This window comes from Cololabis saira, chromosome 5 (assembly GCF_033807715.1).
Source record: "Cololabis saira isolate AMF1-May2022 chromosome 5, fColSai1.1, whole genome shotgun sequence".
In the NCBI taxonomy this organism is placed as follows: Eukaryota; Metazoa; Chordata; class Actinopteri; order Beloniformes; family Belonidae; genus Cololabis; species Cololabis saira.
The window spans coordinates 8564423-8592225 of NC_084591.1; the positions used below are offsets into that span (position 1 = coordinate 8564423).

General features: G+C 46.5%; 1 protein-coding gene across 1 annotated transcript in view; it reads left to right on the top strand.

Moving 5' to 3' along the window:
• The window catches only part of LOC133443714 (protein inscuteable homolog), a 94715-nt gene that overhangs the window by 26268 nt on the left and 40644 nt on the right, over window positions 1–27803 (top strand). The window contains exons 2-3 of the mRNA XM_061720887.1: window positions 10244–10317; window positions 27288–27666. Of these exons, the coding sequence (XP_061576871.1) occupies window positions 10262–10317; window positions 27288–27666 (435 nt within the window). The 5' untranslated portion in view covers window positions 10244–10261. The remainder of the gene's footprint in view (window positions 1–10243; window positions 10318–27287; window positions 27667–27803) is intronic.

Below are 27803 nucleotides of genomic sequence, written 5' to 3' on the forward strand. Positions count from 1 at the left end.
AAGACTGTCAAGACCAAGACCAAAGACTGTCAAGACCAAGACCAAAGACTGTCGAGACCAAAGACTGTCAAGACCAAAGACTGTCAAGACCAAAGACTGTCAAGACCAAAGACTGTCAAGAACAAAGACTGTCGAGACCGAGACCCAAGACTGTCAAGACCAAAGACTGTCAAGACCAAGACCAAAGACTGTCAAGACCAAGACCAAAGACTGTCGAGACCAAAGACTGTCGAGACCGAGACCAAAGACTGTTGAGACCAAGACAAGACCAAAACCACAAAAAAGTGGTCTCCAGACCAAGACCGGTCCCGAGACCTACAAGTCTACTAGATGGGACTGTGTAAGGCAGTGTTTCTCAATCCTGGTCCTCGTGGGCCCCTGTCCTGCATGTTTTACATGTTACCCTGCTTCAGCACACCGTGATAAAAGTACCTGTGCCATCAACAGAGCTGTGCTGACCTTGGTGACAAGCTAATGAGGACCTTTAATTAGAATCAGGTGTGTTGTTGTAGGGAAACATCTAAAACATGCAGGACAGGGGTCCACGAGGACCGGGATTGAGAAACACTGGTGTAAGGGGTCCTAGACGAGGTTCGTATAGCCCTGCAACATGCACGAGAGCTAACAGAGCCCCGGTTCGTGCACCTTCGTGACATTCCTGCTGTTTACCAGGATCGTGTCCAGAGGTGTCTTCAGTATTCACATTCATTACTCAGGTAGAAGTATAGATACTAGAGTTTAAAAATACTCCTGTAGAAGTTGAAGTATCAACTCAAGTTTTTTACTCAAGTAAAAGTATAAAAGTACTGGTTTCAAAACTACTTAAAGTATAAAAGTAAAAGTAATGTAAGGGGGAAAAAAGCCATTAAGGACAAAAGCCATTGAAAATGAATGCATCTTAGTATAATGCAAATATATTAAAGAACCATATATGTGAACTATTGAGCATTAACATGTGTTTCAGAGAGCAGCAGATATGATGACTAGTTGCCTATAAGTATTGTAATGGTGCAAAAAGTCAAACTTCAGAGGCATTTTATCATTTATCTTAACCTTTATTGGAATGTACATCCAAGTTTAGTTGCAGGAATCTGAGGGAACGGATGTAAGAACAAAACTGGACAAGAACATCTGAAACAACCACAACCAAATTCACTCTATCCGGATGGAGCAATTTAACTGGATAGTTTCTTTTAAAGGCCAAAATGAAATAGAGTAACGAGGCTGTTTTTAAAATGTAAGGAGTAAAAAGTACAGATAATTGTGTGAAAATGTAAGGAGTAAAAGTAAAAAGTCGTCTGGAAAATAATTACTCCAGTGAAGTAAAGATAACCAAAATTTCTACTTAAGTAAGGTAACGAAGTATTTGTACTTCGTTACTTGACACCTCTGATCATGTCAAAGTTAAACTGTTGACGCATAAAAGAAAGAAAGAATAAAAACAACTAGGTGTCCAGATATCTCAGCAGCTTCTGTCAGAAGTCCATCGGGGCTTGTTCCTGCTCTCCGAGCCACAAGTGCAAACTTAAACCTCAGTGTCTTACAGAGAATAATTGCTGGTGTCAAACTTTTCTGCAGGAGACGCGTCTCCTTCCCCCTGAAAGGGTTTGTTGTTGTTTTTACCTGCGAGCCAACCCCCCCCCCCCACTGTCACCTCCTCAAGACGCCCACTTCCCTTTCAACTCCTTCCACTCTTCCTCCCAAACAGGCGCTTATTTTTATTATAAATAAGTGGAAGAAAGGGAAAGTGCACCCCCTCCGTCCTCCCACACACTTGCTGCTGGATTCAAACCCGCGCCGCTCCCAGGGCCCGTCATCCCGGCTGAGACGCGTCAGGATGTTGACAGGGTTTTTCTATCATTAGCCGCCCAGATACGGAGCAGCGGCACCAGGATGTCGTGTTCTGTGTCTTCGACGCCTAATTTATGTTCCTCCGTCGGGATGTGAACGGCATCGGGCTTCAAATGGAACAAACAATGTCCTTAGCAGGACGTGGAGACAGACGTGGGAGCTGTAGAAGTTATTCTTCTGCATAACTGGTACCGCCTCTTTTGATTGTTATGTTTTAGTTCATGTAAAACATAATAAATCATCTGATCATTGTGGGCTTTAGTAATGTCAACAAAAATGAAGCCAAAAAAGAACAAATAAATTCTGTGAGCGGTCCTGAATCCACATGTCTGCTTCTGTGGGATTGAGGAAGTTTCAGCTGATAATCAGTGTTTGATGGACTGATATTGGTGTTTGATGGACCGATATTGGTGTTTGATGGACTGATTATTGGTATTTGATGGACTGATATTGACGTTTGATGGACTGATCATCAATGTTTGATGGACTAAAATTATTGTTTGATGGACTGATATCGGTATTTGATGGACTGATCATCAACTGATGGACTAATATTGGCATTTGATGGACTAATATTGACGTTTGATGACTGATGATCAACTTTTGATGGACTGATATTGATGTTTGGACTGATATTGGTGATTGATGGACTAATATTGGTGTTTGATGGACTAATATTGGTGTTTGATGGACTGATATTGGTGTTTGATGGACTGATATTTGGTGATTGATGGACTAATATTGACGTTTGATGGACTGATATTGGTGTTTGATGGACTAATATTGACGTTTGATGACTGATGATCAACTTTTGATGGACTGATATTGATGTTTGGACTGATTTTGGTGATTGATGGACTGATATTGGCGTTTGATGGACTGATCATCAATATTTGATGGACTAATATTGGTGTTTGATGGACTGATCACCAATTGATGGACTGATATTGATGTTTGATGGACTGATTATTGGTGTTTGATGGACTGATATTGATGTTTGGACTGATATTGGTGATTGATGAACTGACTGGTGATTGATGGACTAATATTGGCGTTTGATGGACTGATCATCAACGTTTGGACTGATATTGGCATTTGATGGACTGATATTGGCGTTTGATGGACTGATATTGGCGTTTGATGGACTGATATTGGCGTTTGATGGACTAATATTGGCGTTTGATGGACTGATCATCAATGTTTGATGGACTGATCATCAATGTTTGATGGACTGATTATTGTACGTTGGATGTACGTTTAGGGGGATAAAACTTCATAATATGGGAGCTTAAAGCTGAAATCAGTTTGGATACCATCTTGTTTATTGTTCATCTCCAAATGTTTGAATCTTGTAGATTAACTGTCCGGGTTCCAAACTAACGACTAAACCTCAGCTTTCACCAAAGCACGAGTCCAGTTCTATAAATAGGTGTTCCATGCCGGAGTTATCAGAGGAACGCTCTGCACTCAGACTGAGATAACCACCAAGACGCCCGGCGGGTCTGGAGAGGTCACGAAAGGTCGGCTCAAGACGTGTGTCATCAATACAGCTGGGGAACCGCGTTTCTCACAGCTGAAGGTCGTCTGATTGATCCTGATCCATCATGTACATGCTTGCTGGGGGGACTGGCGGATGGGACTGGTTGGGGCCTGGTTTGGGACTGGTTGGGGACTGTTTTGGGACTGGTTGGGGACTGGTTGGGGACTGGTTTGGGACTGGTCCAGGCTCTTGACTGGTAGGAAACATACCAAATTAAAAAGTAAATAGAAAAGGGACAAGGAAACAAAAAACAAAACACAAACGAATTAATGTATTTAACTCTGCTCTGGCTCTGCTGTCCGAACAGGTCCCGCCCTTTCTTTTTAAATTTTTTTTTATTATTTATTTATCATTTTTGCTTATTTATTCATTCATTTATTTACTTATTTTTTATTTATTTATCTATTTATGTTATTTATCCTATTTATTTTTTAATTATTATTTATTTATCATTTTTCCTTATTTATTTATTTATTTCAAATATAAAAAACCAAGAACAAAGACTGTTTTTAATTATTATTTATTTATAATTTTTGCTTATTTATTTATTTATTTACTTATTTTTTTATTTTTTTTATCTATTTATGTTATTTATCCTATTTATTTTTTAATTATTATTTATTTATCATTTTTCCTTATTTATTTATTTATTTATTTATTTATTTCAAATATAAAAAAACCAAGAACAAAGACTGTTTTTAATTATTATTTATTTATAATTTTTCCTAATTTATTCACGTTATTTATCCTATTTATTTATTTTTTATTTTCGGCTACTGTCTCTCTCCTAAAATAACCATCATTCTATCTAGAAAACCATCATACTCATATAATAAGAAATCTGAGCAAAAACATTGATTTAGTTGTTTTGTACTGTTTTGTTTCTTTTCTAGCGTCCCATCTTGTCCTATAACTGTATGCGTTTCTGTTTTTGTTTTGCGTGCTGTTTTGTATTATTTAGTGTTTTGAAAAAAAGAAAAGAAAAAGTCCGTTCATGATGCTTTGTTGCGGGTCTCTGTCCGAGGACAAGGGCCCACTTTCAGCCTCCAGCATGTGTGGGTTGGGAATGTCGGGTCCGAGCCTCGGCTCCCAGCCACTCATCCGGCACCATCCCGTCTCCACAACACAGAACCGGGGGAGAACCGGGGCCCGGTGGGTTTAAGGTTTTGCAGGAAACTCGAGGAACCGGTACCCCAACGGGGTGCTCTGAGACATCAGGGGTGAGTGGTTCCGCTTGTCCCCCACTCGTCGTTCCTTCTCCTTTGTTTCCTCCAGACAGAAATGGACAGAAATCCGTGGCCGTGTTGCCTCCCCACATGGTGCCGTGTTCTAATTCCTGCTGATCGGGTTTTATAATCGTTCGGTGGTTTTGCTTGGAACGTCTCGGAAAGTCGGCGGCGGCTCGCGGTTCAAACGCCGGGAGGTCGGTGGACAATGAGCTGCTGTCTGCCACATATTTCACTGGTGAAACAGAGAATGTTTTTATTCTTCAAACATACGAAGTCAGCATCCATGAGGCAAAGTAGGAAAATATGATGTTGACGAGACTCAAAAGAAGCAGTTGGAAGTGGATTGATGATCCTCTCCAGGCTGATGTGGGACAACAGCTGCGTTTCTAGGACTGTTGCTGATGTCTTTCCCTGTTGGCGTTGTCTAATTGCACTCCTGAATGGTGATGCCTGCACACCTGGACACCTGCACACCTGCACACCTGCACACCTGCACACCTGCAAACCTGGAAACCTGCACACCTGGAAGCCTGGACGCCTGAAAACCTGCACACCTGGACACCTGCACACCTGCACACCTGCACACCTGGATGCCTGCACACCTGCACACCTGCACACCTGGACACCTGCACACCTGCACACCTGCACACCTGGACACCTGCACACCTGCACACCTGGACGCCTGCACATCTGCACACCTGCACAGCTGGATGCTTGCATGGCTTCACACCTGCACGCCTGGGCATCTGGAAACCTGGACACTTGTTCACCTGCACACCTGCACGCATCTGGCTCTCTAGTCCCAGAACCAGAACTGCAGTGCGGCTCCGAGGAGTTACCTGGATCGCTGATGTCTTAGCTACCTGGCGCTTGTTTCAGGTGTGTTTCAGGACTGTGATTGACTGTGGTTGTCAGGCCGGTTTGATAGGCTTGAGCAGAACTCAGCAGGAACCTGTGGGTGACGTCACGGAGAGGCCTTGTCCAGTTCTTCTTCTACAGTCTCTGGAAACGACCTGTAGACGTGGTAAACGGCGGCGGTTCCTGCTGGACCAGCATGCATCACATGTAGACCCCCCCCCCACCCCATCCCCGCTCCACTTCCAGCACACATGTAAGAAATAAAAACCGCGTCTCCAGGTGATTTTTCTGCTGCGCACACAAATCAGCGAGTGCATGTTATTCTACCCGGCGAGTGACTCGAGGCCCAGACAGAGCTGGCCTTTGTTTGACTCACCTACAGCCGGCACCACGGCAACCGCAGGGGTGGGGGGGTCGCCGGGTTCCAGTTTCAGGAATAATAACGTCCAGCAGCAGGAAAATTAGCCAGGAAGCTGGTCGTCTGCTCGGGAAGCTTTCCGCAGCGCCTGGGCCCTGAATGTGGTCCTGGTCCTGGTCTTGGTTCCGGTCCTGGTCTCCGGGCGGGCTGAGGACCCGGCGTTGGGTTTCATCTGCACCCCCCCCCCCTCTCCCTAACAGGAATGGCTGTAAAATAAATAGAGTAAAAGAGCCGGCGTTTGGCCACTTGAATGAAAGTGATCACTTTCAGTGCAGTGGTCCTTCACGCGGCACTTAGCGCCACTCGGAGCGCCACGGCTGATTGGTCGACTCGTCTTCATTTATGGTCCGCAGAAGAGCTCCGTAACGAGCCGCGGGGCCCAATAATGGAACGAGCTGTGGCTGTGACCCTCTCATCGATTACAGGACCAGAATAATTCCTCTGCAGCCCCATCCTCCCCTCCCCTCCTTCACGCCACCGGGGGCCAAAACCCAATCCTGCTCCGCGTCCACGAGTCCGATTCTCAGATAAACAAACATGATGATGTTTATGGATCGGTTCAACGAGACGGTTTTATTTTCCACGGTGAGGTTTTTGTTCCCAGGGGTGTTTCTAGGCCCTCTGGGGGCCCTGGGCAGGAGAGACCATGGGCCCCCCCAGAATCATGATGAATGAAGTCCAGGACCACAAATCAGTAACCAAATCTTTTATTAAACAATTAACATATAAAATAAATAATAAATAACATAACTATCTTAATGCAAACTTTACATACACACTAACTTATTATGTGGCTATGAATGTGTTTAGAAAAAAATGGCTGAATTCACTTTACACGACTTTAATGTGCGGTAAACTCGGTCGATGATGGGAGTTTGGGATAAAGTGTCAGGCTGCTAGTAGCATTCATTTTTAATAATGTAACACACATAACTTACACATTCTAACCACCCTCACCATTTTTCTTTTCATCCTATTCTTGTTTTTATTCTTTTCGTTTGTCCAAAGGGAAATGTTCACTTCTTTTCTTCAAATTTGTAATCACTATTGCTGCACGTCGATACTGGCTAGTCATTGCAGAGTCTACGGGGGTTTCAAGTTGTGTCGCTGATATGGAGCGATATCAGCCGTCTGTTGCCCCCCCCCCCCCTACTATCAACTAGCCAGTGACAACTTGGAAAGGGCCCCGTGAGGGGGGTTTCTGATGCGTTGTCGTTGCAGCGCTTAAAGCAGTTTCATTATTTTGTTGTTGACTTCAGCTGACCCTCGGCACCCCCTTCAGTTCGGGGCCCTAGGCAATGACCTGGGTTGCCTGCCTACTAGCTAAACTGCAAAAACTAGTTATCAGAAAGTAAAAAAAAGCCTTTTTAGAAAAAAAATGTATATGTATATGTATATATATATATATATATATATATATATATATATATATATATATATATATATATATATATATATATATATATATATATATATATATATATATACATATATATATATATATATATATATATATATATATATATATATATATATATATATATATATATATATATATACATATATATATATGTATGGGTATATATATTAATAAAATAAATTTAAAATAAATGTGACATATTAAAAAATATATCATATGCATTTTATATCAAAAATGCTAATATATATGCTTTAGGTTCTTACCAGCATGGTATTAACCATTAATATATGTGCAGACAAGGAAAAAAAAAAAAAAAAAGCCTTGTCTCAACAAAATTAGAAAACAATTTTAGGCCATTTTGCTACTTTTGCTAAGAAATCTACTCAAGAAAAGTTCTCTTAGCTCATCGGCGAAGAATCTGTTTGAAATCTGACAACTTTGATGAGATGGAGTTTTGGTTCGAGAGGGAATGTTTTTACAGTGTAAATGCAGAGGTCGTTTCTGGTTTCACTGGTTTCAGTGGAGTGCTCCTCAGTGGTCCACCTTGGTTCCACCAGTGATGGACCGTTGGATCTGACTCTGATGACCTGGACCTTGGAGGTCACCTTGAATCTCTTTGGTAGTTGTTCAGGACTCTTTGGTTTCCATTGTTATTATTCGTCTCTTCGGTTTGTCTTCAGTCCTGGGAGGTCGTCCCCAGTCCTGTGGACCCAACTTCCTTTAGTCTTCTAGTCTCCAACATGCTGGTCTAGAAGTAGGCCTGTGTTGAAAAAATCGATTCTCCGATTTTAAATCGATTCTCATATTAATTCCTAAAAATCGATTCATATGTCTAAAGATCGATTTAAAAAAAAAAATAAAAAAATGTTATCTTTTTTTTTTTTTTTCATCACTACATTACAACTTTTGGTACTTTTTATGCCCAAAAAAGTAATATTTTGTTGGACAGGAGAATAACTGGTGCCATGTTTTTGCCTTTAAATATGTTTAAAGGTATGAAAACATTCAAGTTTTCAGTTATAATTGCATTCATTATAATTGTCTTTCTTTGCTTTATTAAACTGTATTGGGGTTACATTTGCATAAATGTTAAAAAACAAATTCTCATAAATGGGGAAAAAATAAAAGCGATTTCATCCGTCTCTGTTTCCTCCCTGGATCTGTTTGATAATTCTGACCCACGATGTTTCTGAAAGCAGTTCTATCAGCATTCTGGGAGCTGATCGGTCCTTACAGCATCATTAGCTGCAATACTTGCTGTTGAATCTCAATATAATACTAGTATTAATATGTTGCATAACTAGACAGTCATATAATTCATGCAACAGCTGAAAAAACTGTTTTATTAACAGTAACCCAAATCAATATCGGATCGAATCAGATCGAATCGGATCGTGATAATCAATTCTGAATCTTAAGAATCGGAATCGAATCGATTCTTGATATTTGAATCGATCCCCAGCTCTATCTAGAAGGTTCTCCTGGTCTCCTCAGACAACTCTGGTCCAGGTCCAGGGTGGTGGACACCATGATACCAACCACAGGGTTGACCTTTAACCCTTTAAACAGTCTGAGTGACCGAAGACACCTTTAGTTCAACCCGTCAATCTTTTTAGGGGGCCAAATGTTAATTTCCTGGTACATTTGTCCGTTTCAAGTGATTTCAGTGATAATTATGGGATGTTTTACTGGAAGCTGTCTCAGGTCTGAAATGTTAAACGGATGAAGAGAAACAAATGAAATCAGACGCTGTAAATACCCAGGGTTCATAGTGTCGGTGAGGAGATGAAAGTCCTGGTAAATGTAGGTTTTCCTTCCACGGTCTTATGTTGGAGTGTAATTAACAGTCGTTTGTTACTCAACCATCAAACGCCCTCGTTGTTGTTGCGATTATGTAACGCGGCGGGTTCCAGCGCATCCGAGCGAGCGATGCAACGCAATCACCAAAACGGATGAGTTGTCATTTCCATCGACGCGTTGGGCTTCGCTTCTGCTCGAGCGACCCGCGACTGAACGCTTCCCTCCGGGCTCAACGGCTCCGCAGCGAGGCCTCCCTCCTCCGCCGATCGATGGCGTGAGACGCCAAGCCTTCGTTATACCACCCCCCCCGAGGGACGGGTGTTTGTGCGTCCCTGGAAAAACCTCTCATCTTGTAACTACCTGGTCATTACACCCCACTGTAAACATCACATTTGTAGCCACTCGGCTGGAGGACGTCATTAACTAAAAGGATTAGATCATAGGTTGGGCGCGGGGGCGGCGGCGGCGTCTCCCCCCGATGGAAAACCAACCAATCTGAAGAGGATACATCAATAAAACAGCAGGATAAAGTTGTGGGCACTTAAGAACGGCGGCCGTGGAGAGCCGCGCGCTGGCGGCCGGCCAGAGTCTTAGGAGATCAGAAATATTCCTCCACTGGCAGCAGCAGCAGCGGCTCCGGCCGTTTAAAACAGGAGCTTTATTGATAATTGAATTACTCAGGAGACAAGAATAGAACTCTTGGAGGCGGATCAATGAGGAGATGTTGTGGTGGATAACACTGCAGGGACGCTGCGGGCTGCGGGTAACGTGGGTCGCTACGGCGACGCTGAAACATGCTGCAACCGTCGCCCTGCAGAACCACATCACCCTGCAGAACCACGTCGCCCTGCAGAACCACGTCACCCTGCAGAACCATGTCACCCTGCAGAACCACGTCGCCCTGTAGAACCACGTCGCCCTGCAGAACCACGTCACCCTGCAGAACCACGTCGCCCTGCAGAACCACATCACCCTGCAGAACCACATCACCCTGCAGAACCACATCCCCCTGCAGAACCACATCACCCTGCAGAACCATGTCACCCTGCAGAACCATGTCTCCCTGCAGAACCACGTCACCCTGCAGAACCACGTCGCCCTGACGGTGTTTTTACCGCCTGTTTCAGATGCTGAGCTGAACTAAGATGGCCTCCGGAAGATTAACGCCCCCGAGCAGCTCTCTGTCGTCGTCACCCATGAGGCAAGTACCCAGGAACGCCCATCTACACCCATCTACACCCATAAACACCCATGAACACCCATGAACACCAATGAACATGCATGAACAGCCATCTACACCCATCTAGACCCATAAACACCCTTGAACTACCGTATACACCCATAAACACCCTTGAACTACCGTATACACCCATAAACACCCATCTACAACCATGAACACCCATCTATACCTATGAACACCCATGAACACCCATCAACACCCTTGAACATCCATGAACACCCATCTATACCAATGAACACCAATGAACGTCCATGAACACCCATCTATACTATGAACACCCATCTACACCTATAAACACCCATCTACACCCATGAACACCCATTAAGACCCATCTACACCTATGAACACCCATGACTACCTTGAACGCCCATAAACAACTTTGAATGGCCACAAACACCCATAAACACCCATGAACACCCACGAACACCCGTCTACACACTTTAACGCCCATGAACACCAATGAATACCAATGAACACCAATGAAGACCCATCTACATACTTTAACGCCCTTGACACCCTTGAACAACCATAAACACCCACCTACACCCATAAACACCAATGAACACCCATGGACACCAATGAACACCCATCTACAACTATGAACACCAATGAACACCCATCTACAACTATGAACACCAATGAACACCCATCTACAACTATGAACACCAATGAACACCCATCTACACCCTTAAACGCCCATAAACGGAGATCTGAAAGGCCATCTGAGATCTCGAGGGCCCGGAAACGAGGCACAGCTCCTCGTTATTAAACATCGTCGTTATTAAACTCCCTCGTTATTAAACTCCCTCGTTATTAAACTCCGTCATTATTAATCTCCATCGTCATTAAACTCCATCGTTACTAAACATTGTCGTTATTAAACATCGGCGTTATTAAACATCGTCGTTATTAAACTCTGTCGTTATTAATCTTCGTCGTTATTAATCTCCATCATTATTAAACTCCCTCGTTATTAAATTCTGTCGTTATTAAACTCCCTCGTTATTAATCTCCATCGTTATTAATCTCCGTCGTTATAAATCTCCATCGTTATTAAACTCCCTCATTATTAAACTCCGTCGTTATTAATCTCCATCGTTATTAAACACGATCAGTTGGTTCGTGAGATGAAGGCTTCATGAGAACTGATCTCGCTGCTGAAACAACTAGTTTCCCCCGTTAGAGACGTGTTGCTGCGTATAAATGAACGTCCTGCTTTACGCAACAAATGCAGAAACCAGAAACTGGAACCAAAACCCTGAATCATCTGCCAGACACATGTGGCCAAGAGGCAAAACCAGAAAAGTCTTCACATTCCAAACAGTCACGAACAGCCGGGATCCAGGGCCGAAGGCTGGACCCGGTTCTGCTGTTACTGCCACTGAAACCGGACTTATCGATTGCAGTTGCATACTAGTCCTGGTTTCAGGTCTACTAGTCCTGGTTTCAGCTCTACTAGTCCTGGTTCTAGTTCTACTAGTCCTGGTTCCAGTTCTACTAGTCCTGGTCTCAGTTCTACTAGTCCTGGTTTCAGTTCTACTAGTCCTGGTTTCAGTTCTACTAGTCCTGGTTTCAATTCCACTAGTCCTGGTTCTAGTTCTACTAGTCCTGGTTCCAGTTCTACTAGTCCTGGTTCCAGTTCTACTAGTCCTATTTTCAGTTCTACTAGTCCTGGTCTCAGTTCTACTAGTCCTGGTTTCAGTTCTACTAGTCCTGGTTTCAGGTCTACTAGTCCTGGTTCTAGTTCTACTAGTCCTGGTTCCAGTTCTACTAGTCCTATTTTCAGTTCTACTAGTCCTGGTCTCAGTTCTACTAGTCCTGGTTTCAATTCCACTAGTCCTGGTTCTAGTTCTACTAGTCCTGGTTTCAACTCTACTAGTCCTATTTTCAGTTCTACTAGTCCTGGTTCCAGTTCTACTAGTCCTGGTTTCAACTCTACTAGTCCTATTTTCAGTTCTACTAGTCCTGGTTCCAGTTCTACTAGTCCTGGTTTCAGGTCTACTAGTCCTGGTTCCAGTTCTACTAGTCCTGGTTCCAGTTCTACTAGTCCTGGTTTCAGGTCTACTAGTCCTGGTTTCAGTTCTACTAGTCCTGGTTTCAGTTGTACTAGTCCTGGTTTCAGTTCTACTAGTCCTGGTTTCAGGTGTACTAGTCCTGGTTTCAGTTCTACTAGTCCTGGTTTCAGGTTTACTAGTCCTGGTTTCAGTTCTACTAGTCCTGGTTTCAGTTTCTACTAGTCCTAGTTCCAGTTACTAGTCCTGGTTTCAGTTCTACTAGTCCTGGTTTCAGCTCTACTAGTCCTGGTTTCAGTTCTACTAGTCCTGGTGTCAGTTCTACTAGTCCTGGTTTCAGTTCTACTAGTCCTGGTTTTAGTTCTACTAGTCCTGGTTTCAGGTTTACTAGTCCTGGTTTTGGCTCTACTAGTCCTGGTTTCAGGTTTACTAGTCCTGGTTTCAGGTTTACTAGTCCTGGTTCCAGTTCTACTAGTTCTGGTTTCAGTTCTACTAGTCCTGGTTTCAGTTCTACTAGTCCTGGTTTCCTAGTCCTGGTTTTAGTTCAACTAGTCCTGGTTTCAGTTCTACTAGTCCTGGTTTCAGTTCTACTAGTCCTGGTTTCAGTTCAACTAGTCCTGGTTTCAGATCTACTAGTCCTGGTTTCAGTTCTACTAGTCCTGGTTTCAGGTTTACTAGTCCTGGTTTCAGTTCTACTAGTCCTGGTTTCAGGTTTACTAGTCCTGGTTTCAGTTCTACTAGTCCTGGTTTCAGGTTTACTAGTCCTGGTTTCAGGTCTACTAGTCCTGGTTTCAGTTCTTTAGTCCTGGTTTCAGTTCTTTAGTCCTGGTTTCAGTTCTACTAGTCCTGGTTTCAGGTCTACTAGTCCTGGTTTCAGCTCTGCTAGTCCTGGTTTCAGGTTTACTAGTCCTGGTTTCAGCTCTACTAGTCCTGGTTTCAGCTCTACTAGTCCTGGTTTCAACTCTACTAGTCCTGGTTTCAGGTCTACTAGTCCTGGTTTCAGTTCTACTAGTCCTGGTTTCAGGTCTACTAGTCCTGGTTTCAGTTCTACTAGTCCTGGTTTCAGTTCTACTAGTCCTGGTTTCAGCTCTACTAGTCCTGGTTTCAGTTCCACTAGTCCTGGTTTCAGTTCTACTAGTCCTGGTTTCAGGTCTACTAGTCCTGTTTTCAGTTCTACTAGTCCTGGTTCCAGTTCTACTAGTCCTGGTTTCAGGTCTACTGGTCCTGGTTTCAGTTCTACTAGTCCTGGTTTCAGTTCTACTAGTCCTGGTTTCAGTTCCACTAGTCCTGGTTTCAGTTCTACTAGTCCTGGTTCCAGCTCTACTAGTCCTGGTTTCAGTTCTACTAGTCCTGGTTCCAGCTCTACTAGTCCTGATTTCAGTTCTACTAGTCCTGGTTCCAGCTCCACTAGTCTCTGATGTTTCTTTTATGATACTAGAATTAAATGAGGACGTTTGAACAGATTTGACCAGAATAAATGTAAATTAATCATAATTAGCATCAGGCTTTAGCACAAACTAAGCCAGTCCCACCGATCTCTCTGGTCTCTATACTTGTTAAGTGCTTTATTTCTGAAAAGAAAAGAAACAAATCTGGCGTTTGTCGGCGCTGCAGAGTCACATTGTTCCCAGAGAACCAGAACGTTTGGTTCTGGTTCTGGTTTACATAAATCCTGCTTGTGCTGCTCAACAGCAGCCAGTAAATCCAGCGTTGGGTTCAAATAAACCTCAAACACGGACGACAAACACGTCCACAGAGGAGCAGCGTTGGGTCCGGATCAGACGGCCGTGAGAGGGGTCGGGTTTCTGGTCCGGCCCAGTTTGAGTCACGGTTCTGGTTTGGGTCCGGCCCAGTCTGAGTCACGGTTCTGGTTTGGGTCCGGCCCAGTCTGAGTCACGTTTCTGCCGCCGAGCTTCTGCGGCGGCGTCTGTTTGTGAGTCTTGTCACTCTTAACTGGCCGCCCACGCAGGAATAGAGTTACATAAGAGCGGCTCCACTGAGGTCAGAGTCTGGTTCTGGCAAGGCAAGGCAATGCAAGGCTGGGTAAGGCAAGGCAAGGCAATGCAAGGCTGGACAAGGCAAGGCAGGGCAAGGCAAGGCAAGGCAAGGCAAGGCAAGGCAAGGCAAGACAGGCAAGGCTGGGCAAGGCAAGGCAAGGAAAGGCAAGGCTGGGCAAGGCAAGGCTGGGCAAGGCAAGGCAAGGCTAGGCAAGGCAAGGCAAGGCAAGGCAAGGCAAGGAAAGGAAAGGCAAGGCAAGGCAAGGCTGGGCAAGGCAAGGCTGGGCAAGGCAAGGCTGGGCAAGGCAAGGCAAGGCAAGGCAAGGCAAGGCAAGGCAAGGCATGGCAAGGCAAGGCTGGGCAAGGCAAAGGCAAGACAAGGCAAGGCTGGGCAAGGCAAGGCAAGGCAAGGCCAAACTGGGCAAGGCAAGGCAAGGCAAGGCAAGGCAAGGCAAGGCAAGGCAAGGCAAGGCAAGCCAAGGCAGTGTCTGTACAGCCGCCCGGATGAGCCGTCCAGGGTCATGTGGATCTATGAGCCGTTCAGATTCTGCTCCCGTCGTTACGTAACGACGGGAGCGATTTGTACATAGGTTGACCTCCGATGCGTGAAACCACGCCCACAACTAAGTCGGCCGGCCGGAGCTTCCGCCATTTTTCCGTAGCGGTGTATCGCGTCATTCAGGCAGCCAATCAGCACAGAGCCTCATGGGAGAGAGAATGGGAAGATAAAGACAAGGCTCAGAGGCTGAATTTCTAATTTATTTAACAAAAACAATCAAAAGCTTGTTTTTAAGACATTCATGGCCTGTTTAAAATAGGTATTAGATGCCATAATAGGCAGGGGTGCACACAAGCCGGTACTTGAGGGCTAGTCTACTGCATGTTTTAGATGTTTCCCTGTCTTCAACACACCTGATTCTAATCACTGGTCGTCATCAACGTGTCATCAAGGTTTACACAACTCTGTTGGTGACACAGCCTTGTCTATCAGGGTTGTGTAGGGAAAAATCTAAAACGTGCAGTAGACTGGCCCTCGAGTACCGGCTTGTGTGCACCCCTGGTGATAATAGGTCCCCTTTAAGCGGGTCTTGAAGCGGGTCTGTATATGTATATGTATATGTATATATATATATATATATATATATATATATATATATATATATATATATATATAAAAATAGTACTTCTTCCAACCTTTATTATCTAACATGACAGAAACACAAAAAGCTCCTCCTGTAGAGTAACATAAACACGTGAGCCGGCGAGCTGTGATGTAAATCAGAGCTGTGATGTCATCAGAGCTGTGATGTCATCAGAGCTGTGATGTCATCAGAACTGTGATGTCATCAGAGCTGTGATGTCATCAGAGCTGTGATGTCATCAGGTTCAGGATGATGTTACCGTGGCGACCTGAAAGAGAGCCTCCTCCGTACCGTGAGAACCAGAAGGAGGAACTAGTGCCAGAGTTTAGTCTCCGCTGGATCTGGTTCTGGTTCTGGCTGCAGATGTGGGGAACATCTGGGAGTCAGATGTTGGGACTTAATCGGACCGGGCCGAGGCCCGATTATCCAGCCACGGCTTCTCCGGGGGGGCGGGGGCCGGGCTGGGCTTGGTACCGGCCTCAGCTCCGGTCTGACCTCAGCTCGGGTCCGGTCTCTGTTCCTGCTGAAGGAACCACCTACTGAGATTAGATTAGACCAGGGGTCGGCAACCCAACATGTTGAAAGAGCCGTAGTGGACCAAAAACACAAAAAACAAATATGTCTGGAGCCGCAAAAAATTAAAAGTCTTGTATAAGTCTTAGAATGAAGGCAACACATGCTGCATGTATCTATATTAGTTGACTGGGGAAAGATGTTTTTTTACATTATGCAATTCAAGAAAAAAGTCGAAATGTTGAGAAAAAAGTTGAAATTTCCAGAAAAAGTCGAAATGTTGAGAAAAAAGTCAAAATCTCGAGAAAAAAGTTGAAATGTTGAGAAAAAAGTCAAAATCTCGAGAAAAAAGTTGAAATGTTGAGAAAAAAGTCAAAATGTTGAGAAAAAAGTCAAAATGTCCAGAAAAAAGTTGAAATGTCAAGAAAAAAGTGTAAATGTTGAGAAAAAAGTGTAAATGTTGAGAAAAAAGTGTAAATGTTGAGAAAAAAGTCAACATTTTGGGATTAATGTTGAAGAACAATCTTGAGAAAAAAGTCAATGTCGAGAAAAAAATCAAAATTTCGAGAAAAAAGTTGAAATGTCTGGAAAAAAGTTGAAATGTCGGGAAAAAAGTCGAAATGTTCAGAAAAAAGTCAAAATGTTCAGAAAAAAGTCAAAATTTTGAGATTAATGTTGAAGTACAATCTCGAGAAAAAAAGTTGAAATGTCGAGAAAAAAGTCAAAATCTTGAGAAAAAAGTCGAAACGTTGAGATTAAAAAAGGAAAAAGGAAGAAAAAAGAGAAAAGATGAAAAAAAGAGAAAAGAAGGAAAAAAAGAAGAAAAAAAGAAGAAAAAAAGAAGAAAAAAAGGTCAAACATTTTGAAAAAAGCTCCAGGAGCCACTAGGGCGGCGCTAAAGAGCCGCATGCGGCTCCAGAGCCGCGGGTCGCCGACCCCTGGATTAGATGATTTGATTCCATCTTCACAGGAGGACAGAACTAAAACAGCATTAAAAGCTTCAGAACTAAACACCAGGCTGTTTCCAGTCCCCGGTGGAGGAGGTTCCCGGGAACCAGCGGTTCCACCTGAGCAGCTCCATCTGCCGACATCACGTCTGCCATAATGACGCCGCCTGAGCCTCTCTGGGATGTAAATACTTGTCGTTCCCCGCGAGCTGAAGAGCCGCTCCCCCTCCTCTGGAAAACAAACCTATTATTACCATCATAATAATAGGGCGGGGGGGTTGGGGTTGGGGGTGCAAATCCTGAGAGAAACGCTGGAAATGGTCACATTTGTACAGAAATGAGGGATGCGATTTGGACCCGGGACCGAGTCACAGATTCTGGTCGTGGTCTTAGAAAAAGAGCTGGTCTGGTCCAGATCCAGACCTGCAGGTCCTCTACAGACCACTAGGGTCCAGATCCAGACCTGCAGGTCCTCTACAGACCACTAGAGTCCAGATCCAGACCTGCAGGTCCTCTACAGACCACTAGAGTCCAGATCCAGACCTGCAGGTCCTCTACAGACCACTAGGGTCCAGATCCAGACCTGCAGGTCCTCTACAGACCACTAGGGTCCAAATCCAGACCTGCAGGTCCTCTACAGACCACTAGGGTCTCCGTATCTAGGTCGTATCCATGACAACTGTGTGAATTTAACCGTGCCAGGTGGAATGATGGGTAATCAGGGTTCCTCACACGGAGCCCTGTGGGACTCCTCCATCGGTAGGATCCATGTTTCCATGGTGCCGCCGCCTCCTTGGATGGTTCAGGTCCCGTTCAGCTCTATCGATCCTCTAGAGGAGGAACTCCTGAAGGACACGCCGCTGGACCGATTCCCGGGAGGATCTGAAATCAGCCCAAAAAGACGCTTTCACTTCGTCATTACGCCGTTTTGAAAAGTTAAAACCACTTAAAACCTCCTCCGGAGCCTCTGGAGACGAATCTGAGGTGATTCATGCCGAGAAAAGTGGCGGCTTTTCCTGGATCCGTCCCATAATTCACCTCTAGCGTCACCGCTCTGCACTTCCCCGCTAGGCGAGTGATTAATCCTCGGGGAGCGTTTCCAAATATCGGGGGGGAGGGGGTGGGTGGGGTAATTACCAGAAATCAATCAGTTTAATCACTTAGATTTGAGCCACAAAGCCTTTTAACCAGGCCCCCGGTCTCGCACTCAGCAGGCACGCCGATTTTTCCCAGTGGCCAGCCGCGGTACTGCAACAAAAAATCCCATGGGGCCCAGAAAGCTTTTTTCCCATAGACCGCAATAGTAAAAGAGAAGCCTCTAAAACTGTTCACAGGACACCTCCAGCTGTAATCACCGGCAATTACTAATCTTTGTATTCTATATTTTTAAGTCATGGACTTTATATCCGTCAAAAATGTTTTATAACGGCCAGAAAAGTCAAAGAAAAGTCTCTTTCTGGGCGTGACGTCACGGCTGACGTCACAGCCGTGTCCGTGCATTCCACGGATGGATTATATTAATATATATTATGTAATTATATTATATTAATACATTAATAATATATGTAATAATATACATGTAATAATATACATGTAATAATATACAGTAATTCATATATTATATTAATACATATTATATTAATATTCGTGTCATTGCCCCGGGGCATGATGGGAGACCCCAGAGCATGATGGGAGGTGACTCAACTGCGCATGCTCTACGGGCCCCTTAACGCGGAAGTAAACCCGGAAGTCAGGAACTTTTTCGCCGTATGCGCCAGGCGAGCAACTTCCATTGAAATGAACGGTGGCCATTTTCCGGTCCGGTATCCAGTTAATATAATACATCCATGCTTTTAACCCGCTGATATATTTGGGGGCGTGGCCTTTTGATTGGCGGCTGGAGCAGCCACTAGCGTGGCGGAGGTTTTCAGGGAAGGTCTTGCATCTTTCAGCAAAACAATGCTAAGCTACATAGCGCTTCCGTTACAGAGCCGTGGCTTCGTAGGAGCCGTCTAATCCAGGTGCTGGGGGGCCCCGAGCTGAAGGGGCCCTGTGGCAGGGTGGAGAGCGCGCCACTCAGGCAGATGGGACACAGGTACGCGTGTCCCATCCACCTCTCCACCCTGTCACACACCCCCAACGCCAACCTCGAGCCGGGGTCTGTCCGTCCGGCCGAGCCTACTCCCCCCCCCGCCTCCTCGGAGCGGGAGACGAAACTCGGAACCCTCCGAGCCTTCCTGGTCGGGGGGTCGTCCCCGGCGTCGGCCTGACCTGCGGTACGGTCGCGGGGGTCGCCCCCGGCGTCGGCCCGCCCGCCGTGGAAGACGCTCCCGGGGCCGGGCCCATGGTGGCCCCGGGCCAAACGGTGCGTCCAGGACCGCCTCCTCCGTGACGTAGCCCTGCGCGGGCTGCCGGTCCGCCTTCAGGACCGCCTCTTCCCCCACACTCTGCTCTGGCCGCTGGTCCGGCCCCGTCTCCGCGGGACCCGCCGTCGCTCCCCCGCCAACTCTGCTTCCGCCTCTGTCTCCGCCTCCACCTCCGTCCCAGGAGCCGTCGCCTGGCGGCCCGCAGCTTCTGCCTCCCGGCCGCTTAGCTGCGGCGCCACCAGCGCTGCCGCGGTGAACCTCAGGCGGGGTGCAGGGATGGGTCGCGCCGCGGGTCCCGCCGCCTCGGGAGCCGTCGCTTGGCGGCCCGCAGCTTCTGCCTCCCGGCCGCTTAGCTGCGGCGCCGCCAGCTCCTCCCGCGCTGCTGGCGCAGGGCTGGGTCGCCCCGCGGCCACAAGCGCCTCCATTGCGGCGAGCTGCCGCTCGCCCTGGTCGCAGAACATGGCCGTCATGCCCGCCATGGCCTGGGCGAGCGCGTCCAGGGCCCGCTCCATGCCTCTCTCGCCCACCCTTCGAGGCCCCACGTTGGGCTCCAGATGTAGCAGGGCGAGTGCTACCGGGGCCGACCGAAGGATGGAGAGACACAGAGTTTCGTGCAGACCCTTTTTATTTCTCACACAAAACACCGCCAACACGTGCACAAGCACATCAGCATACAGCATACAGCAACAGCTTCTCCGACCCCTCCGCTGCTGACCAGCTCCCTTATAAGGCAGGCAGGGTGGAGAGTGCGCCACTCAGGCAGATGGGACACAGGTGCGCGTGTCCCATCCACCTCTCCACCCTGCCACAGGCCCCGAGCTGAAGGGGCCCCGAGCTGAAGGGGGGGCTGCAATGACAACGCATCAGAAACCCCCTCACGGGGCCCTTTCCAAGTTGTCCCTGGTTAGTTGATAGTAGGGGGGGCCCCGACAGACGGCTGATATCGCTCCATATCAGCGACTCGAAACCCCCGTAGAAAAAATGAAGCTGGACACATGAAAAGAAAATAAAGAAGAGGATGAAAAGAAAAAAGCTGACATGAAGTTTGGATTAAGATAGTTAAGTTATTTATTATTTATTTTACATGTTAATTGTTTAATAACATATTTACAATGCCTTGCGAAAGTATTTGGCCCCCTTGAACCTTGTGACCTTTTGCCACATTTCAGGCTTCAAACATAAAGATATAAAACTGCAATATTTGTGAAGAATCAACAACAAGTGGAACACAATCATGAAGTGGAACGAAATTTATTGGATATTTCAAACTTTTTTAACAAATAAAAAACTGAAAAATTGGACGTGCAAAATTATTCAGCCCCCTTAAGTTAATACTTTGTAGCACCACCTTTTTCTGCGATTACAGCTGTAAGTCGCTTGGGGTTTGTCTCTATCAGTTTTGCACAGGGGGGATGGATAATTTTGCACGCCCAATTTTTTTGCCCAAAATTTCGTTCCACTTCATGATTGTGTTCCACTTGTTGTTGATTCTTCACAAAAAATTACAGTTTTATATCTTTATGTTTGAAGCCTGAAATGTGGCAAAAGGTCACAAAGGCACTGTAGTTTCTGATCTGTAGTCCTGGACTTCACAAACGACCTCAATCGTAACTCCTAACCCCCCATGACCCCCCCCCCCTCTCCAGGACTCGGTCTGACAGCAATCATCCAAATACCTCCGCGCTGCACAGAGATCTCCCAGCAGGCCGAGCGGCGGAGGGGCGGGGTGGGATTATCCATCTTCATTAAAGAGCCTCCCGCTTGTTGACCGAAGGCATCGACCCGTCCTCAGCCGGGGGCCCCGGCCGTGTGGGTGGAGGTCAGGGGTCGCCCTCGTAAGCTGCTGTTCATGAGGGTCGGTGCCGGGGGGCCGGGGGGTGTTTACCTAGCGTTAGAGGTAATGAACCCGGCTAAAGCTGGCAATCATCCTCAGCATCGAGCTCGTAAACACACTATTGATCCGGGGAGCCGCGGCGCTGCAGGTGAGAACCTTTTAAACGGTTCTGTAACGACGAGGCTCCATAAAAGTTCCTGTTAACTTTCATGACCCTGGGCTCGTTAACTCTTTCTGGGCAGTTATTCTTTATTCTGCTCAGAGTAAACCGTTTTCTCTGCAACGTAAACGAGTCGACCGCCAGCCCTGAGGCCCCGCGCCCTCCATCCATCCATCCATCCATCCATCCATCCATCCATCCATCCATCCATCCATCCATCCATCCATCCATCCATCCATCCATCCATCCATCCATCCATCCATCCATCCATCCATCCATCCACCCGTCTCGTCTGTCCCTCAAGACTCCTCTCCCTGGCCCTGCCCCTTCTCAACCTTTCCCCGACCCTGCACCCCAACCTGGGACTTGCTGATTGGGCCGGAGCTTCGGGGAGCTGCGTGCTGGCCTGCGGTCCCCACCCCTGGTCATCCCGTTGCCGCTTCCACCTGCCTGCTGTGCTGTTGCCGTCCCTGACCCACCAGTCTGACCCTCGGCAGGAGGGTCCCCCCTTACGAGCCTGGTCCTGCTCAAGGTTTATTCCTTCCTAAAGGGGAGTTTTTCCTTGCCACTGTTTGGCTTAAGGTTTTTCTCCCACTAGGGGAGTTTTTATCTGCCATTGTTTATGTAATAATTGCTCGGGGGTTTATGTTTATGTTTATGTTTATGTTCTGGGTCTCTGGAGACAACATCTGTTGTATTAGACGCTATATAAATAAAATTGAATTGAACCCATCCATCATCCATCCATCCATAATCCATCCATCCATCATCCATCCATCCATCATCCATCCATCATCCATCCATCCATGATCCATCCATCCATCCATCATCCATCCATCCATCATCCATCCATCCATCATCCATCCATCCATCAATCCATCCATCCATCCATAATCCATCCATCCATCATCCATCCATCCATCCATCCATCCATCATCCATCCATCCATCATCCATCCATCCATCCATCCATCATCCATCCATCCATCCATCATCCATCCATCCATCATCCATCATCCATCATCCATCATCCATCCATCCATCCATCCATAATCCATCCATCCATCCATCATCCATCCATCCATCATCCATCCATCCATCATCCATCCATCATCCATCCATCCATAATCCATCCATCCATCCATCCATCCATCCATCCATCCATCATCCATCCATCCATAATCCATCCATCCATCCATCATCCATCCATCCATCCATCATCCATCCATCCATCCATCCATCATCCATCCATAATCCATCCATCCACCATCCATCAATCCATCCATCCATAATCCATCCATCCATCCTTCCATCATCCATCCATCATCCATCCATCCATCCATCATCCATCCATCCATCCATCCATCCATCCATCCATCATCCATCCATCCATCATCCATCCATAATCCATCCATCCATCCATCCATCCATCCATCCATCCATCCATCCATCCATCCATCCATCATCCATCCATCATCCATCCATCATCCATCCATCCATCCATCATCCATCCATCCATCATCCATGAATCCATCCATCTCCATCCATCCATCCATCCATCATCATCCATCCATCAATCCATCCATCATCCATCCAATCCATCCATTAATCCATGCCATCCATCCATCCATCAATCCATCCATCCATAATCAATCCATCCATCCATCATCCATCCATAATCCATCCATCCATCCATCCATCCATCCATCCATCATCATCCATCCCATCCATCCATCCATCCATCCATCCCATCCATCCATCATCCATCCATCCAGCCATCCATCCATCCATCCATCCATCACAATCCATCCATCCATAATCCATCCATCCATCCATCCATCCATCCATAATCCATCCATCCATCCATCATCCATCCATCATCCATCCATCCATCATCCATCCATCCATCAATCCATCCATCCATAATCCATCCATCATCACTTCCATCATCCATCCATCATCCATCCATCATCCATATCCATCCATCCATCATCCATCAATCCATCCATCCATAATCCATCCATCCATCCTTCCATCATCATCCATCATCCATCCATCCATCCATCCATCCATCCATCCATCTCCATCAATCCATCCATCATAATCCATCCATCATCCATCCATAATCCATCCATCCATCCATCCATCCATCCAGCATCCATCCATCATCCATCCATCATCCATCCATTCCATCCATCATCCATCCATCATCCATCCATCCATCCATCAATCCATCCATCATCCATCAATCCATCCATCCATAATCCATCCATCCATCCATCATCCATCCATAATCCATCCATCTATCCATCATCCATCCCATCATCCATCCAATCATCCATCCATCCATCCATCCATCCATCATCCATCAATCCATCCATATCATCTCATCTCCATCCATCATCCATCCATCCATCCATCCATCCATCATCGTCCATCATCCATCCATCCTCCATCCATCCATCCATCCATCATCATCCATCCATCCATCCATCCATAATCCATCCATCCATCCATCCATCATCCATCCATCCATCCATCCATCCATCATCCATCCATCCATCCATCCACCATCATCCATCCATCATCCATCCATCCATCCATCCATCATCCATCCATCCATCCATCCATCCATCATCCATCCATCATCATCCATCCATCCATCCATCATCCATCCATCATCCATCATCCATCCATCCATCATCCATCCATATCCTATCCATCCATCCATCCATCCATCCATCATCCATCCATCCATCATCCATCATCATCCATCCATCCATCCATCCATCCATCCATCATCCATCCATCCATCCATCATCCATCCATCCATCCATCCATCCATCCATCCATCATCCATCCATCCATCCATCCCATCATCATCATCCATCCATCATCCATCCATCCATCCATCCATCCATCATCCATCATCCATCCATCCATCATCCATCCATCCATCCATCCATCCATCCATCCATCCATCATCCATCCATCCATCATCATCCATCATCCATCCATCCATCCATCCATCCATCCATCATCCATCCATCCATCATCCATCATCCATCCATCATCATCCATCCATCCATCATCCATCCATCCATCCATCATCCATCATCCATCCATCCATCCATCATCCATCCATCCATCCATCCATCCATCCATCATCCATCCATCCATCCATCCATCATCCATCCCATCCATCCATCATCCATCATCATCCATCCATCATCCATCATCCATCCATCCATCCATCCATCCATCCATCCATCCATCATCCATCCATCATCCATCCATCCATCATCATCCATCCATCCATCCATCCATCCATCCATCATCCATCCATCCATCCATCATCCATCCATCCATCCATCATCCCATCACACCATCCATCACCCATCCATCATCCATCCATCATCCATCCATCGATCATCCATCATCCATTCCACATCCATCCATCATCCATCCATCCATCTCCATCCATCATCATCCATCCACCATCCATCATCATCCATCCATCCATCCATCATCCATCCATCCATCCATCATCCATTATCCATCCATCCATCATCCATCCAATCCATCATCATCCATCCATCCATCATCATCCATCCATCCATCCATCATCCATCCATACATCCATCATCCATCCATCATCCATCCATCCATCCATCATCCATCCATCCAATCCATCCATCATCCATCATCCATCCATCATCCATCCATCATCCATCCATCATCATCCATCATCATCCATCATCCATCCATCCATCATCATCCATCCATCCATCCATCATCCATCCACCCATCCATCATCCATCCATCCATCCATCATCCATCCATCCATCCATCCATCATCCATTTATCCATCCATCCATCATCCATCCATCCATCCATCCATCATCCATCCATCATCCATCCATCCATCCATCATCCATCCATCCATCATCCATCCATCCATCCATCATCCATCCATCATCCATCATCCATCCATCCATCCATCCATCCATCATCCATCCATCCATCCGTCCATCATCCATTTATCCATCCATCCATTTATCCATCCATCCATCCATCCATCATCCATCCATCATCCATCCATCATCCATCCATCATCCATCCATCCATCCATCCATCCATCATCCATCCATCCATCCGTCATCCATCATCCATCCATCCATCCATCATCCATCCATACATCCATCATCCATCCATCATCCATCCATCCATCCATCATCCATCCATCCATCCATCCATCATCCATCCATCCATCCATCATCCATCCATCATCCATCCATCCATCCATCATCCATCCATCCATCATCCATCCATCCATCCATCCATCCATCCATCATCCATCCATCATCCTCCATCCATCCATCCATCCATCATCCATCCATCATCCATCCATCCATCCATCCATCCATCCATCATCCATCCATCCATCCGTCCATCCATCATCCATCCATCCATCCATTTATCCATCCATCCATCCATCCATCCACCCATCCATCCATTATCCATCCATCATCCATCCATCATCCATCCATCCATCCATCCATCCATCATCCATCCATCATCCATCCATCCATCATCATCCATCCATCCATCATCCATCCATCCATCCATCATCCATCCATCCATCCATCATCCATCCATCCATCCATCCATCCATCATCCATCCATCCATCCGTCCATCATCCATTTATCCATCCATCCATTTATCCATCCATCCATCCATCCATCCATCATCCATCCATCCATCCATCATCCATCCATCATCCATCCATCATCCATCCATCATCCATCCATCCATCCATCCATCCATCATCCATCCATCCATCCATCCGTCCATCCATCATCCATCCATCCATCCATTTATCCATCCATCCATCCATCCATCCACCCATCCATCCATTATCCATCCATCATCCATCCATCATCCATCCATCCATCCATCCATCATCCATCCATCCATCATCCATCCATCCATCCATCCATCATCCATCCATTATCCATCCATCCATCCATCCATCATCCCTCCATCCATCCATTATCCATCCATCATCCATCCATCCATCCATCATCCATCCATCATCCATCCATCCATCCATCCATCCATCCATCATCCATCCATCCATCCATCATCCATCCATCCATCCATCATCCATCCATCCATCCATCCATCATCCATCCATTATCCATCCATCCATCCATCCATCCATCCATCATCCATCCATCCATCCATCCATCATCCATCATCCATCCATCCATCCATCATCCATTTATCCATCCATCCATCATCCATCCATCCATCCGTCCATCATCAATTTATCCATCCATCCATCCATCATCCATCCATCCATCCATCCATCCATCCGTCCATCATCAATTTATCCATCCATCCATCCATTATCCATCCATCCATCCATTATCCATCCATCCATCCATCCATCCATCCATCATCCATCCATCCATCCATCCATCCATCATCCATCCATCCATCCATCATCCATCCATCATCCATCCATCCATCCATCATCCATCCATCATCCATCCATCCATCCATCCATCCATCCATCCATCCGTCCATCCATCATCCATCCATCCATCCATCCATCCATTTATCCATCCATCCATCCATCCACCCATCCATCCATTATCCATCCATCATCCATCCATCATCCATCCATCCATCCATCCATCATCCATCCATCATCCATCCATCCATCCATCCATCATCCATCCATCCATCCATCCATCATCCATCCATCCATCCATCCATCCATCCATCCATCCATCATCCCTCCATCCATCCATCCATCCGTCCATCCATCCATCCATCCATCCATCCATCCATCCATCCATCCATCCATCCATCCATCCATCCATCCATCCATCCATCCATCCATCATCCATCCATCCATCCATCCCTGACCTCTGACCTCTGCTCCTCCACAGCGTGCGTGCTCAGGCCCTGCAGGTGGACTCGGTGCAGCGCTGGATGGAGGACCTGCGCCACATGACGGAGGTGGAGTGCATGTGCGTGCTGCAGGCCAAGCCGCTGGGCGTGGACGAGGACGCGCAGGCGCAGCAGGGCGAGCTGATCGTGACGTCGGGCGGCGGGGCCGGCGGCGGCGACCACGTGGCCCGGAACAACCTGCAGACGCTGCTGCGGCGCGCCCTGGTGGTCAGCACCGAGCTGGGCAAGATGTTCACGCGCCTGGAGAAGCGGCGCTGGCAGCGCGTGCACGGCACCGCCGTCCGCGCCAACTGCCACGTGCGCTCGCTGGTGCACGAGTACAGCGCCGCGCGCAGCATCCCGCCGGAAATGCAGAAGGTGACGAAAGTTAAAGTTTGTGGATCTGAATAAAACTTTAATGGGATCGTAGTTTTCTGCAGAAACAACCTCAGATCGACGTTTTCCATTTGGCCCCGAACTGAAGGGGCCAAATCAATTTATTTAAAAAAACTGAT